This window comes from Dendropsophus ebraccatus, chromosome 15, assembly GCF_027789765.1.
Source record: "Dendropsophus ebraccatus isolate aDenEbr1 chromosome 15, aDenEbr1.pat, whole genome shotgun sequence".
In the NCBI taxonomy this organism is placed as follows: domain Eukaryota; kingdom Metazoa; phylum Chordata; class Amphibia; order Anura; family Hylidae; genus Dendropsophus; species Dendropsophus ebraccatus.
Genome location: NC_091468.1, coordinates 48,631,595 through 48,646,500, shown reverse-complemented (window position 1 = coordinate 48,646,500; position 14,906 = coordinate 48,631,595). Strand labels below are relative to the sequence as shown.

The 14,906-nt window shown below is 41.9% G+C and overlaps 1 protein-coding gene across 2 annotated transcripts in view; it reads right to left on the bottom strand.

Moving 5' to 3' along the window:
- PLCB1 (phospholipase C beta 1) overlaps positions 1-14,906 on the bottom strand; it is a 510,352-nt gene that overhangs the window by 168,558 nt on the left and 326,888 nt on the right. For both annotated transcript variants that reach the window (XM_069955509.1, XM_069955510.1), the window contains 2 exons: positions 11,766-11,819; positions 3,618-3,693 (listed from right to left, as the gene is read on the bottom strand). In XM_069955509.1, the coding sequence (XP_069811610.1) occupies positions 3,618-3,693; positions 11,766-11,819 (130 nt within the window). The remainder of the gene's footprint in view (positions 1-3,617; positions 3,694-11,765; positions 11,820-14,906) is intronic.

The window sequence follows — 14,906 nt, the reverse complement described above, 5'->3', positions numbered from 1 at the left end:
GTGTTAGGGGAGCAGAAGTTTATTGAGATTAATGAAACTGTACTATTTATTAATATTATAAAGATTCCTTGGGATTGTCATTCCTAATCAGTTTTCTAATATGAATCGCAAAAACTGTGGAATTAAAGAGGTACTCCAGCGGGGGGGGGGGCACTTTTTTGCTGGGATCGGGGTGGAGGTGGCGGAGGGAAAAGACGTCCACTCACCTCTTGGTTCCAGCGGCGGGTCCCGCATCGTGGCGCTCCGGTGCCTGGTTTCCGGCCGCTTCCGGGTGTCTGATGCAGGCCCGAGACGTGACGTCTCAGGTCCGCTCAGCCACTCAGTGAAGGAGGCGGGATCCGTTTCAAGTCCGCTTAGATCCCGCCTCTGTCACTAAGTGGCTGAGCGCACCTGAGACGTATCGTCTCGGGCCCGCGTCAGACTCCCGGAAGCTGGAGCGGGTACCGGTGCCCGAAAGCCGAACGGGGCACCGGAGTGGTGAGTGGACATCTTTTCCCTCGCCCACCTCCTCCCCGGTCCCAGCAAAAAAGTGCCCCCCCCCCCCCCCGCTGGAGTATCCCTTCAACATTTTTAAAAAATTCATATTGCTCTCTGCTGACATCTCTGTCCGAGACAGGAACTGTCCCAAGCAGGACAGGTTTTTTTTTTTTTTGGGGGGGGGGGGGATTTGCTACTACTCTGGACAGTTCCTATCTTGGACAGAGATGTCAGCAGAGAGCACTGTGTCAGACTGGAAACAATACCCCACCTCCTGCAGGACATACAACAGCTGATAAGTATGGGAAGACTTGAAATCTTTAAATAGAAGTAAATTATAAATCTATATAATTTTCTGAAACTGGTTGATTTGAAAGATTTTAGCCGGAGTACCCCTTTAAGAGTGTTGTTACAATGTGCAATTGGCAATGAAAACAAAGTCCTTATGTGATTCTGTAAATGAGAAAATAAAAAAGGTATGATTTTTTAAAAAGTAATAACACAAAAAGAAAACAAAAGTCCTAACAATGAAAATTAGCCATGGAGGTAAGGGGTTAATATGTTTTATTTTGAATGCGTGTTAGTTGGGAAACTACAGTGTCTTCTTTACTTTTTGGTGCTCAAAAAAAAAAAAAAAAAAAAAAAAAGATGGTAACAATTAAAAATTAATGGCATAGATGCTGCATGCCATATGTAATCCCATATGGTAATGTCAATTTACTACATGAGAGAAAAAGAACAAGCTGGTACTTTTCCTTTTCATACATTTTAAATGTATCTGCTTAAAGAGAAAAGCCGCCCCATAGATGGTGTATGATACTCAAACAGGAATACTGTTTTGTTGTGATAAAAGTCCAAACTTTGGTGCTTTATAAATCCTGTTTTCCTTTACACAGGTAAAGACTTTCCAATAATGCTTCCACGCCTTCCTTTACATCCTGATGCAAACTGTTGTTTTCATTAGCCCAACTTCCTGTCTTGCGTACATCCTGTAGCTGACTTCCTGTCCTTGCTGTACACTCTACCAAGGAATTTAGCCAACTCTATTTTCCTCTCATTACACCTTCTTGACTATAACCCCATTCCCCACATTCACAGAAGCTTCCAACGCAGTTCATAAACACAACATAACAGACCATGCGCATTTGTTCATTAGAACATTTACACACTGCTATTGGACATCGAATGACCTGGATATATGCTACCCACTCCCGTCTCTGAAGGTATACTGAAGGTATATCAAATTGTTGAAATGCAGGAAGTAAGCTCCGGGAGGCAGAAGGCTTGAGTTGTCTACCGCTCTTCGCACAGCCCCTTTAATTCTTGTGACTTTTATTCTTCAAGTTATACAAAGAAGAATTCTGTATAAAGGTTATTTCAATGTTTATATAGTTTCTAAGCAGTGGCGATATATATAGTAATTGGGAAACATTCATTTTCTGATTAGCATGGGTTCACTCAACATTTTTGCAATCAGTTTTTTTAATCCATTTTTTGCAAAAAAAGAAAAAAAACAATGAAAAAACAGATACATTTGTGTGCATCCCTTTTGATCCGTATTTTTATTGACTCCCATTATAAGAAAAAAAGGATCAAAACGGATCCTTTTTTTTAGCGTACACATTTAGCGTACACATTTTTGTGTTAGTTAAAAAAAAACAAAACAGATTAGTTTTTATCAGTTTTTTTCTATAGTGAAAGTCAATGGAAAAACGGATCAAGACGGATGCACACAAATGCATCCGTTTTTTTATGCTAAAAAACGGATTGCAAAAATGCAATGTGAACCCAGCCTTACCTGTGAATAACTTTTTAAAGAGAATCTGTTAGCACCTGGGCTGGTCCTGAAGTGCTGACAGTGCAGTGAAGGTGCATGTCCGTTAATGTATGGGCTACCTTTCTTTTAGCATTCTGTGTAGTAGTTTTTATTTTATTCTAGTCTGTACCTTGTAGTCGTGTCGCACTTAGGCACGCTACACCCCACTTCCTCCTCCCTATTTGCTGCCCAGCCCAGCCTCTTGCTTCCTGATGACGTTGATGGCAAGGGCCGCGCGCCAACTAGCCAGTATGTGCAAGCGACCTGTATATGTCGGGCATGCGCCGTAGCGCAGATGAGCGGTGCAACTGTAGGCATACTTGCAAGCCGGTGCGCGGCCCTTTTCAGCAACGTCATCAGCAAGCAGGAGGCTGGGGCGGGCAGCAAAGAAGGAGGAGAAAGCGATGGTGAGGCGTACCTAAGTGCGGCACGAACTCCTCACTAGAGATGAGCGAACTTGCCGGATTTCTTGTTCATATAAATCAGAAATCTCGGCATCTGATTCCCACTGTCTGCTCGCTCCGTGCAGCGGGTGGATACAGTGTAAGGAACGCCTAGAAAACTGGGATACAGCCATTGGCATTGGCTGTATCCCAGTTTTCTAGACGTTCCTGATGCTGTATCCAACCGCTGCATAGAGCGAGCAGACAGCGGGAATCAGACGTCGAGATTTCTGATTCATACGAAACAGAAGTTCGCTCATCTCTACTCCTCAGCACTACAAGTTACAGACTAGAAGAAAAGAACAACTACTGCACCGAATGCTAAAAGAAAGGTAGCCCATACATTAACGGACATACACCTCCACTGCACTGTCAGCACCTCGGGACCAGCCCAGGTGCTAACAGATTCCCCTTAACTCCACCACTATGAGTTTCTCTACTACTTAAATTGGCTGATATCAAGGAACAAGATAGATAAGGCCGACATTCGGTTCAGCTTCCCTTTAAACGTCCTCTTTCAGAAACGGTAACAATACTTTCTGGAATCATCTCGTTCTATTGGTCTCTGTAATCTTATTAATGTAGACAAGCCTTCTCGAGAGCTATTCATAACACAGCTGAATCTGAAAAGCAGAATTTCTTTTATTCTCTTAGCAATTTCCATTCCCAGACAGAACCCGGGTAATATGTTCTGTAGTTTACTCCTTCACCGCTAAACCAATGATGAGCGGCAACATTAACGCCAGAACATTTATGCAATTATCAAAGCAGAAATCATTTGAAATGTTTAATCTTTGCATTTGGCTTTTATTGTTCCATTAACTCCTTTCTCAGCAATGAATCCATAGATCGGCTTCTGCGCCTGACGTTCGCGTACTTACTCGGCCAGATGGAAGATTACAAGACTCTAATGCAGTTTCCACTCGTTTTCTGTCTGCAGAGAATAGGCGGTATATGCTAGGAAGAAAAAAAAAATAAAAAAAGTGAGTAACTCTTTTTATGTATTGCTTTATTTCGATGAAAATCCATCGGAAAATGAATCGGTTTTATCCGGTCCTAATACAATTCCACAGTTTGGTAGCTTTTAAACTAGAAGATAGTTAACATTGTGTTTCCAGACTGTTATGTGATCTGCATAATACCCTAAAATGAGACTTCTCTCTCTCTCTTGCTGATAGTCTCTCGGTCGATATTCTTACATTATCATTATAATTTCATTTGACCTACTAAAAATCCAAAGCTTACCATGATCTGATTTGCCAGAGACAATTTTCACTTTTCCTTTCATCTTTGTTCTTTGCTTGTTAAGCGTATCCTTGCTGGTAAATTCCCAAATGACATTAAAAAATAGATCTACATAATTAATTATTTTAGTTTTGCAGCGCTCTGGAATTTCGAAGCGCCCAGCTCGCACATTTTGTGATGTTTTCATTAGAATTTAGTTAAAAATTAGTTCACTTTAAAGTGCATTCCTATCAAGAGCATTGTTATTGGAAGCTTAAAAGGGTATTTCGTTATCCTCATTTAAAAAAAAAAAAAGTAAGGTTTGCTGAAAACAAAAGTTAGTGACCCTCATCCCCCACAGCTCCTGTTTGGCATCTTTAAAGCGAGTCTGTACCCACAATCCTTCCCCCTCAAACCACTTCCAGTTATTGCCCTAAAAAACAACTTTTAAACTTGCAGCCCTGTGCCAAACGTCCGTGGCTTGGAGTATCAGTACCCTAACCTTGCACCACCCCTCTGTTCCTCCTCCCCATCCTCTTCATCATTAGGAATGCCACTGGCTGGATATTTCCTATTCCTCTGCAGTGAAAACTACACAGGTGCTTTAATGATCCAGCCCATGTGCCGTGCTGACATAGGTGATGAATAGTAGAAAATCTGCCTGGAGCATTCCTAATGATGAGGAGGGTGGGGAGGAGGGACAGAGAGGTTGTGCCAGCCTAATGCATACACAATCTAGGCCGTTTGGCACAGGGCTGCAAGTTTAAAAATAGTTTTTTAGGACAATAACTGCATCACCTGCTGAACGGGCCGCAGGATAGATCTTGGATTAAAAGCAGCTATCTGGGCCGCGAGCGGATAATTGCAGGGGGGGCCACGGGTGGCTGTGGAGGACCTGCCCGGCCTGCCTGGCCTCCATGTTGGCTACTGCTGATCCTGCCTGTCCTCCATGTTGGCTACTGTTGATCCTGCCTGTCCTCCATGTTGACCACTGCTGATCCTGCCTGTCCTCCATGTTGGCTACTGCTGATCCTGCCTGTCCTCCATGTTGACTACTGTTGCTCTTGCCCGTCCTCCATGTTGACTACTGTTGCTGATGCCTGTCCTCCATGTTGACTACTGCTGCTCCTGTACTGGCCTCAAATGACTATTGCTGGACCTCCACTGGCCTCCAATGACTACTGCTGCTCCTTCACTGCATTTGTGACCTTTTTCCTGCATTGACCATGCAATGGTGAGTTTCCTGCATAGACCCTGTAATGGTGAATTTCCTGCATAGACCCTGTATTGGTGAATATTGAAGTCTAAAAAAAAAATTTGACTTTGAGATATCGAAAAGATAATCATGTTACTGACATGTAGAGCCCTAAATTCAACCAAATACACTACCCCCGTATCATATAGATGCTTTAAACTATGAAATCCGAAGAAATCCGACATTCGGCTGGACCGAACTTTCCGAAAAAATCCGAAAGTCCGGTCGGACCGGATGGGATGACAATCTCGCTGTGAGTATGCAATCACATTGACACTGACAGTTCGCTGCGAACTCGCAGCGTGGAATCTGCTGCGGATATATTATGTGTGAATCTAGCCTTAATGGTAAGTACACCACTGCCAACTTTCTAAGAGAAATTGACTCCATGGAGAGGAGTCGCCAACTTCTTTAGCCACTAGTAACCAAATGCCATATGTACAGGTTCGGATGAACCGAAGCATGTTCGAGGTTCACTCATCTCTAGTAACCACTTTTGCAAAACTATCATAGCATGGAAGTGTGCATCCTTCTACCTAACCTCCAGTCATTACCATGTGGAGCATCATTTCAAGTCAGAGTATTAAGTTATTATTCCAAAAGATTCGGCAGCCCTGCCACTTCAGTCGGCACCTGCGGGCACGACAAAGCAATCTGCTTCTAAAAGAAACAACATGAGCACCTTGGGTGACTCAAATAATATCACAGTGTACTGCCGATGGGAAGCACAAAGCCATTTATACCTTCAGTTTTATGAATTCAAGATAGAAAAATGCATTTATATTGTGAGGAGGCTTCATTTTTCTATGAGAATATTTACATTTTTCATATAAATGTTCAAATAAATGATGAGTGCCGAGCGATTTCCGCCGTGATTTAGGACTTGCAATATTTTTAATACACAGAAGTCGAATAAAGGATGAAAAATGATAACAGTCAGACCCCGACTTCCATGTCTGGAATTTATAGTTGGCCAAGATGAGTAAAATGTTTTTTATTTATTTATCTTGTAATCGTTTTTATTCAAGGGATTGTCTCATCAATGGTAACCCCTTTAACTAGCATTTGCTGTGGGATTCTGTGGGTAGACCGCTGGAATAGGAAAACCTATTCCAATGATCACTGGGGGTCGGAGCAGTCTCAACAGGACTCTTACTAATCAAAGATTACTGTTCTAGACCAACAATACTCTATTGTTCTATTGCTAAAGTACTGTTATTAAAAATATGGCAAAAGGTCACATTCGACTGTAATATACTGGCCTGATGACCAGTAGAAGTGTGTGATGCACGAAACGGGCCGTCGCCTGTGGAACACCCCTGCTCCCATTGTGTTGTACCCCACTGCTGTATGTCGGTGATTTGCCACAAATAAACGACCACATTGCTTGAAGACGTGAGTGCCGCTGATTTTTTCTACAAGTACTATATATATTTATATATATATATATATATATATATATATATATATGTATATATACACACACACATTGGTACCTTGGTTTAAGAGTAACTTGGTTTAAGAGCGTTTAGGTTTAAGAGCTCAGTTTTAAAATTGTACTTTGGTTTAAGAGCTCCTTGTACTGGGTGGGAGAGCGAGTGGGGGAGGGGCATGGTCTGCATAGCGGGGTCTACAGCTCTGTACTCTGACCCAGGAAGTCTCTGTCACCTTTTTTAAATCATGGCAGATCCACTTCAGGCTGGGGCTTACATCAGGGGACAGGACTGTGGGGGTAATCTCTCTATATCTGTAACCCCTCTCTCCCCGGACAGAGTGCTGCTATACTGTACCCACATATGACCTGCTAATTCCTTCATGCTCCCTGCAGTCTCTGTCAGCCCTTGTGTTTCCCATCCTGTATATTCCTGTACAGTAACTTATAATATCACATATTCTGCTGTTTCTGAATTTGTGTTTCATTTGTTTTATTCAGAATATTTTGTTATTCAGAATAACAAATCATTATTTTTGGGGTGTGGAACCAATTGTCAGCATTTCTATGATTTCTTATGGGAAAATTTGCTTTGGTTTAAGAGTGGATTTGGATTACAAGCGCGGGACCGGAATGAATTATGCTCGTAATCCAAGGCACCACTGTGTATATATATATATATATATATATATATATATACACACACACACACACATATATAGTACACTGAACCCTGGAAGTATATGGGTCTACACTTGATCACTGTTTCCTACCAACAGTTATTTAGACCCAACCCTAGTAGCCCCTCTGCGACTTTTCATTCCATTAAATTAGATTAGAAGAACATAGTTGATTTCTTGCAAAAGCAGCGCAACACCTGGAGTTTTTCCTACATAATAATGTTCTGCATTGAAGTCTTTGGGGAATTGGCAATCAGTGTGCATACAGTAGAAAAAAATATTTAACAATATATATATTTTGATCACTGATTTTGACAGCCATAAAACCATAAAAAGCCATTAAAAAAGTCTATTTCAAACAGACCACTTGAAAAAAATCTGCTCCTGTAAAAGGATAAATCATGGACTGAAAAGTGAAAAACTCAAAAATAAGGCAAAAGTATGGCTGCAATTTTAACCCGACAGTGATATAACGGCCGTATTTTACTATTTTAAATTACGGCTGCATTTTTACAGTAAAGAACGGATGCTGATTGCAATGGAATCAGTGTGAATATAGCTATAGGCTGTCAATAATTCTGTCATTAATTCACAGATGTTATTTTACATTGTACACACATAGGGGGAGATTTATCAAACATGGTGTAAAGTGAAACTGGCTCAGTTGCCCCTAGCAACCAATCAGATTCCACCTTTCATTCCTCACAGACTCTTTGGAAAATGAAAGGTGGAATCTGATTGGTTGCTAGGGGCAACTGAGCCAGTTTCACTTTATACCTTGTTTGATAAATCTCCCCCATAGATTTTTTTTTTTCAATGTCTTTTCAATTACATTCAATGGACCTTTAAAAATGAGCCCCAGCCAAAAGGGCCATCATCAACCTGAACTAGAATAATTTACCAATGCCTACCATTGTCTGCCAAAGCATGTTAAACGGCCGTTATCTAATACTCAAAATAACCGCAGTGGTTTTGAGTATCAAATAACGTCCATTGAAAATCATTGTGTGAAAATAGCCAAATACTGCTGCCAAAAAAAAGGTGTGAACATAGCCTAAAAGAATGTATAAGCATAAAACTCAGGAAATTGCAAGCTCTACATGTTTTGGGATTGTCCTCTTAGTCATAAGCTACTAGCACAGAGTTTCCTACCTATAAAATATATAAAATTATATTAACAAATGGCTGTTAAATAGCAACATAAACTATAAATGTCCTTATCTTGGACAAATAATAAGAGCAATTCCTCCAATTCAAGATACCCCCTATGTACTACCATCCCACTGAATTAAAATGTAATGTTATCTCTCATGATGTAATGGTTTTTTCATTACCATTCTCTTTTTTCTTTACAATAACCCTCTACTAAAGAGAAACTATCAGCAGGTTAGAAGACTCACACTTTGAGGGCATGCTTATAAAGAATCAGGCTCAGACATGAACTAGCCACACTGCCCCATTGGACATCTCCATCCTAATACAGCAGTGTACACATACATAGTACATGCAGTTTTATAAATTACTATGGCCCTTATTTATCCATTTCTCTCAGACAGATCAATAAATCTGGGATCATACATCTAGGCTAGATAGTTAAAGGGGTATTCCCCCCAAGAGCAAAAAAAATGTAATGCTTCCAAACCTAGCTGGCCTTACTCACCAAGTCCCTCTGAGTATTTTGAGCCGCCTCTATTTTGCTGCCGTTCCTGAGTTACAAGTTTTTTAAAAGATGGTCTATAATCAAGATAGGAAACTACATTTCCCATCATGCATTGCTTATGCCTGATGATGATGGTGTACCAGAGCTGAGATGGTGAGACGGTGTAGCTGAGCTGAGACTGTGAGACGGTGTAGCAGAGCTGAGACTGTGTGACTGTGTGACAGAGCTGAGACTGTGTGACAGAGCTGAGAATGTGTGACTGCGTGACTGTGTAGCAGAGCTGAGAATGTGTGACTGTGTAGCAGAGCTGTAACTGTGTGACTGTGTAGCAGAGCTGAGAATGTGTGACCGTGTAGCAGAGCTGAGAGTGTGTGACTGTGTGACAGAGCTGAGACTGTGTGACTGTGTAGCAGAGCTGAGAATGTGTGACTGTGTGACTGTGTAGCAGAGCTGAGACTGTGTGACTGTGTAGCAGAGCTGAGAATGTGTGACCATGTAGCAGAGCTGAGAATGTGTGACTGTGTAGCAGAGCTGTAACTGTGTGACTGTGTAGCAGAGCTGAGAATGTGTGACCGTGTAGCAGAGCTGAGAGTGTGTGACTGTGTGACAGAGCTGAGAGTGTGTGACTGTGTAGCAGAGCTGAGAATGTGTGACTGTGTAGCAGAGCTGAGACTGTGTGACTGTGTAGCAGAGCTGAGAATGTGTGACTGTGTAGCAGAGCTGAGAATGTGTGACTGTGTAGCAGAGCTGAGAATGTGTGACCGTGTAGCAGAGCTGAGAATGTGTGACTGTGTGACTGTGTAGCAGAGCTGAGACTGTGTGACTGTGTGACAGAGCTGAGACTGTGTGACTGTGTAGCAGAGCTGAGAATGTGTGACTGTGTAGCAGAGCTGAGAATGTGTGACTGTGTGACAGTGTAGCAGAACTGAGAATGTGTGACTGTGTAGCAGAACTGAGAATGTGTGACTGTATAGCAGAGCTGAGACTGTGAGACTGTGTAGCAGAGCTGAGACGTGAGATGGGTGAGATGGTGTAGCATGCACGGGTGTAAGAGGGAGGGGGGGTTTCGGAGGGGCCACGGTGAGTGCCCGGTGGGTGACCAATCTGTGCACACTATAAGAGGCGCGGGGGTGGGGGGGAGATAGGTGAGTGGAGGGTGACAGAGGTGCCGCAAATGAGTACAACCGAGGCACCAGGGGGCGCTGCTGCGAGTGACCCGCGGGGATGTCACCCGTAAGCGCTGCCGTGAGTCAGGGGGAACAATCAAATGGTGAGCTGTACTTGCTGGGGCTGGGGGGGCACACGGTGCGGGGTGGCTGCTGTTAGAGAAGGAAGACAGTGACAGCTGCACTGATCACTGTCTCCCTCTCTAACAGCAGCAGAGCCGCGGGTGAGAGGGAAGGGGGGTTTCGGTGGTGCCGCGTGTGAGCGCCCGGTGGGTGACTGATCTGTGCGCAACCATTGGGGGGGGATTGTCCGGTGCCGCAAATGAGCCCAGCCGAGGCACCGGGGGATGCCACCGGTAAGCTCCGCCGCTAGTGAGGGGGCACAGTGAGGGTGAGCTCTGGGGCTGGGGGGGCACACGGTGTGGGTGACTGGGTTGGCTGCTGTTAGAGAGGGAGACAGTGACAGCTCCCTCTCTAACAGCAGCTGTCACTGTCTCAGTGTCCTCTCTCACTTCAGATTGGCTGGGTTAGAAGCCTAACCCAGCCCATTGAGGACATGTGATGCCGTCTCGGAGGGTCGGGGCCAGGAGCAGGGAGCGTGTCGGGTTGGACTGAGAGCTGATGATTCTATGCAATCCATTGGGGTGAATGTACCTAGATAACAGCAAAACTGTGCAGAATCCGTAATACATTGATATTGGAAAGATGGAAAGCTACGGGTGGGCAACATATTAATGCAAAAATAATTTTGGGGGGAATACCCCTTTAAATGGCCATTTGTTCACACATGTCTGCAAAATGAAGGGACATATCCCTTTTCCAGCAGTAAAAAAAACTGCTGCTTTTTCAGACGCATTTTGAAGTGTAAACAGTCCAAAATAAGGCCAAAATTGCCCAATTTTTGGGGATTATTGTATTTGTTGTAACCCCAAAAATTGGTACAAATAAGACTGAAAATAAGTTGAAAAAGGGTGACTAATAAATAATTGCCCAAAACAAAAAAAGTGCTCACAAAAAACTAAAACAGCCATTTTTTTACCTCGTAAAAGGACATGTGAGCCTAGGTTTATCTGTTTTCAATCTATGAGACAATTACAGTAAGGGTACTATTACACCAAGCGATTTTCTGACGACTAACTATAAAGGATCTCAAACGACCGCTTTGGCAAACGACCCAAAATCGTTCGCCCAATTACATGGAACGATGATCGTAACTTATGATAGTTCTTGCGGTCGTTTTGTCGTCGCTATTGCGTACGTTTCAGCTATGACTTCTTATCACACCGAACGATGTGCGAACAATTTGCGAACGATCAAACGATAAAATAGGTACGAATTCTATGAAACGACCAACGATTTCTCGTTGGTTGTTTAATCGTTGTCTGCTATTACAAGAAACTATTATGATTTAAATCCTAACGATCTAACGATTTTTCAAACGATAATCATCCCGTGTGATACGGCCCTAAGTGTCTCTGCTCCCCCTCCCTCTGTCCTCTGTATTACCTGCCCTTACTTCCCTCTAACAGATTGTTACGTTTCAGGCATATACGACTATTTTATCCAAAAATCTATGACAGCAGCAGTTATGCTTTAGAAGCCATTGACTTACTTTTTAACAGGGATTTTCCCATCTTGATTGACTTGAAGCTTCAGCTTGGTATATCTGTAAAATTTAAAAAAAGATAACCATTTTATTCTTCTACTTCTGATAAAGGTACTGAATGTACTATTTTATATTAAAAAAAAAAAATCACAAATTTTAAAGAACCACTTGGGATGTTGGATGGTAGATGAATTGGCAGGGCCAAGACGTACTGAAAAGCAAACCTGAAACCTAATACTCAGACAAACATCAGAGTTCAATTGCATTGATTTGCGCACGGGATAAAAGAAATGTAAATGTCAAGCGTAGCTCTTCTACAAATATATGGCCCCTTCCAGATGTGGTTATTGCGTATTCTTCACACTAGATGGTTTCTGATCCACCTTAAGAAGCGGCTTCCTATAATTTTGTATCATTCTTGACATCACTGGATAAGATCTGTTGCCCCTTCTGTTTCAGCTGAGACAATCGTAAGTTGTTCATTTCAGTTCCTGCCACAACATCTCTAGAAATTGGGATTATGACCATCCCTAACTTTCAGTTTCCTATTGTGATGAATTAGTTATAGGCTAAATTCACACGCTATCTGAGTCCAAATAATGGCTGTTATGTCATAATGACAGGCTCAGCTGATATTTGGCCTCAAAATTCTTTGTGTTTGATCTTTTCTTGTTCCATAACCCAATTATACTTGTTTTTAAAATCTTTTGGTTGTCTGTGCATCAGAAAACCAGAATATAAGCCATGTATTTTTTTTTTTACTACCATTAATATAGAGCCATACAACCTCTGTGCACAATATGCCAGTATAGGTTGATGTCAGGATTTTGCTGTGTGATGTTTTATGTAATAATTCCATCCATTCCAATGGATCCATTTACTGTTTATTTGTGCTAGACATATAGACACAGTGATTATATATATATATATATATATATATATATATATGTATAGGTCATGTGAACACCCTGAACGTATACATGGATTGCTATTCTTTGGTTTGCATTGCTGCCGTTTTATTTGATTTCATATTGTTTGTTTGCTTATGGAAGTCCAGATAGGAAAAAAAACACACACTTCAAGTATGAATACACGTTGGAGAAAAATCTTTAACGGTGGTGCTTAGAGTAGGGCAGAGAAATAGTTCATAATATCACTAGCTGAAAAGAAAGACAAAGAACGATGCGGCACTCAACGATATGAAGGATTTTCTAGTTTATTTTTCCAACATGATGCATGGGGTAGAGAGGAGTGAAAAGGGCGCTGACGAGTGATTATCCTACTTCCTTTGGCCTTGACGGGAATTCTTCCAGCAGATCCCTTGGACTTGGTTTAAAGGTTAAACCTTTCACTCCTCTCTACCCCGTGCATCATGTTGGAAAAATAAAGCAGCTAATGCCATATAATATACTAAGGAAAAGAATAGTTTAGTGGTATATAGGTGGTGGTAGTTGTCAGTTATATCCACATTCCACAACTATAGTAAAGTCCTTTTTAGGACTATAAAAAAACATCTGGCATACAGACTCATAGTGCAACAGTCTAGTGGTGGTGACTCAGTATACACTGTTGTATACTACCTGTAATTTCCTAATTAAAAAAGGTAAAAAATATTGTAAAGAGATGAGGACGTGGGCGTACTGATGAGAGTACAGGCACAAGCCATGGGCCTGGGCTTCTTTATTCAGAGCCTGCTGGTGAGGCACAACACCACCACAGCCTTAGCAGGATCACTGGTCACTGCTTCCAGTTAGTAGGGGCATTCATTATGCAACTAGTGAATACAGAACAGCATGACCTTGTTTAACGTGATGGTGGATATTGCTAGTCAGGTTGCTACTACACATTCTAAAATAACAGTTCAAGAGGAACCGGAGATCATGTCCACCGATCCTCCAAGCGTTGAGCTTCCAATGTAGAGTATTGAGGAGGGGATGAGTAAGCGAGTGGTCCAACTGGTGAGCTGACTGGACCCAGTGTTTTTTTTTTTTTTTTTTTTTGGGGGGGGGGATTTGCAACACCAGCTGCAAGAGGCAATGGTGTGGTCAGAGGGAGAAGGCAGGCCATAGCAAGTGGTCTCGCAAGTGTATACACTCCGGCCGGGATTCCATGCGGCCACAATGACTGGTGTAGTTTGAGTTCCTCCTCGTCTACGGCATATATGGTTGTCAGAGATGACGGGAACTAAGGTGAGAGATGTGCCAGCTTGTAAGGAGGATGTAAATGTATAGGAAAGAGTGTTTCCTAAGTTTTTCCCCATTTTAAAATAAACTTTATGTTGGGTTGGGTGCGCAATATTGTTAGTATGTAAAAGTGGTGTAATTGCTGTGCCAGTTAAACTACGATGGTGTTTCAGTTTCTGAGGTTTTCAGGTGCACCAGACACCCTCTGCCAAATAGGAGGCTCCTGAAAAAATGCTCAAGTCCCCCATTGACTTTGATGGGGTGAATTACTCGAATCGAGCACTTGAGCATCAGAAAATACTCGACTCGAATAACAAGCATTTGAGCATTTTAGAATTTTAGCATTTTAGCACTCGCTCATCTCTAGTCCTTATATGTTTCTTCTCCAGACACCTTGGTTTCACAAATTGCAAGAAAACAGCACACAAGGCAAGCAGCATATGACCAGGAGTGCCAGGATCAGGCATATGACTTCATCTGTAATTACAGTAGACATCTCCATTGTAGATATCTCTAGTTGTAATGGGACAGCCATTCTTGTTTAATCTCCTCTTGATATATTGCTTTTGAGCTGAGGATTCCTGTCTCCTGAAACAGCTGTAAACCTAAAGATCCTGGCAGCCATTCAGCTGAAGTCATTGAAGTTTTCAAAAGAATGTTCCATATAATTTAAATATTTACATATATTTGAGAATAATATGGAGGGAATAAGCAGATAAATGGAAATTCATGCAAATTTATAAAAAAAAAAAAAGTTCAGTCACATTTTTTTTTGTTTGTTTAAACACCTACTTTACAGTTTATATTGTTTTGGGTTTTTTTGTTTTACTTTCTACTTTGTCCATCACTGACTTGCCCAGCAAAATTATTTTGGACAATATTATATATTTTATATTACACTTTTACATCGTATAAATTCATTAACCCATGGCCGTAGTTGCAGTTTTGCAACCATGGCCGTTAT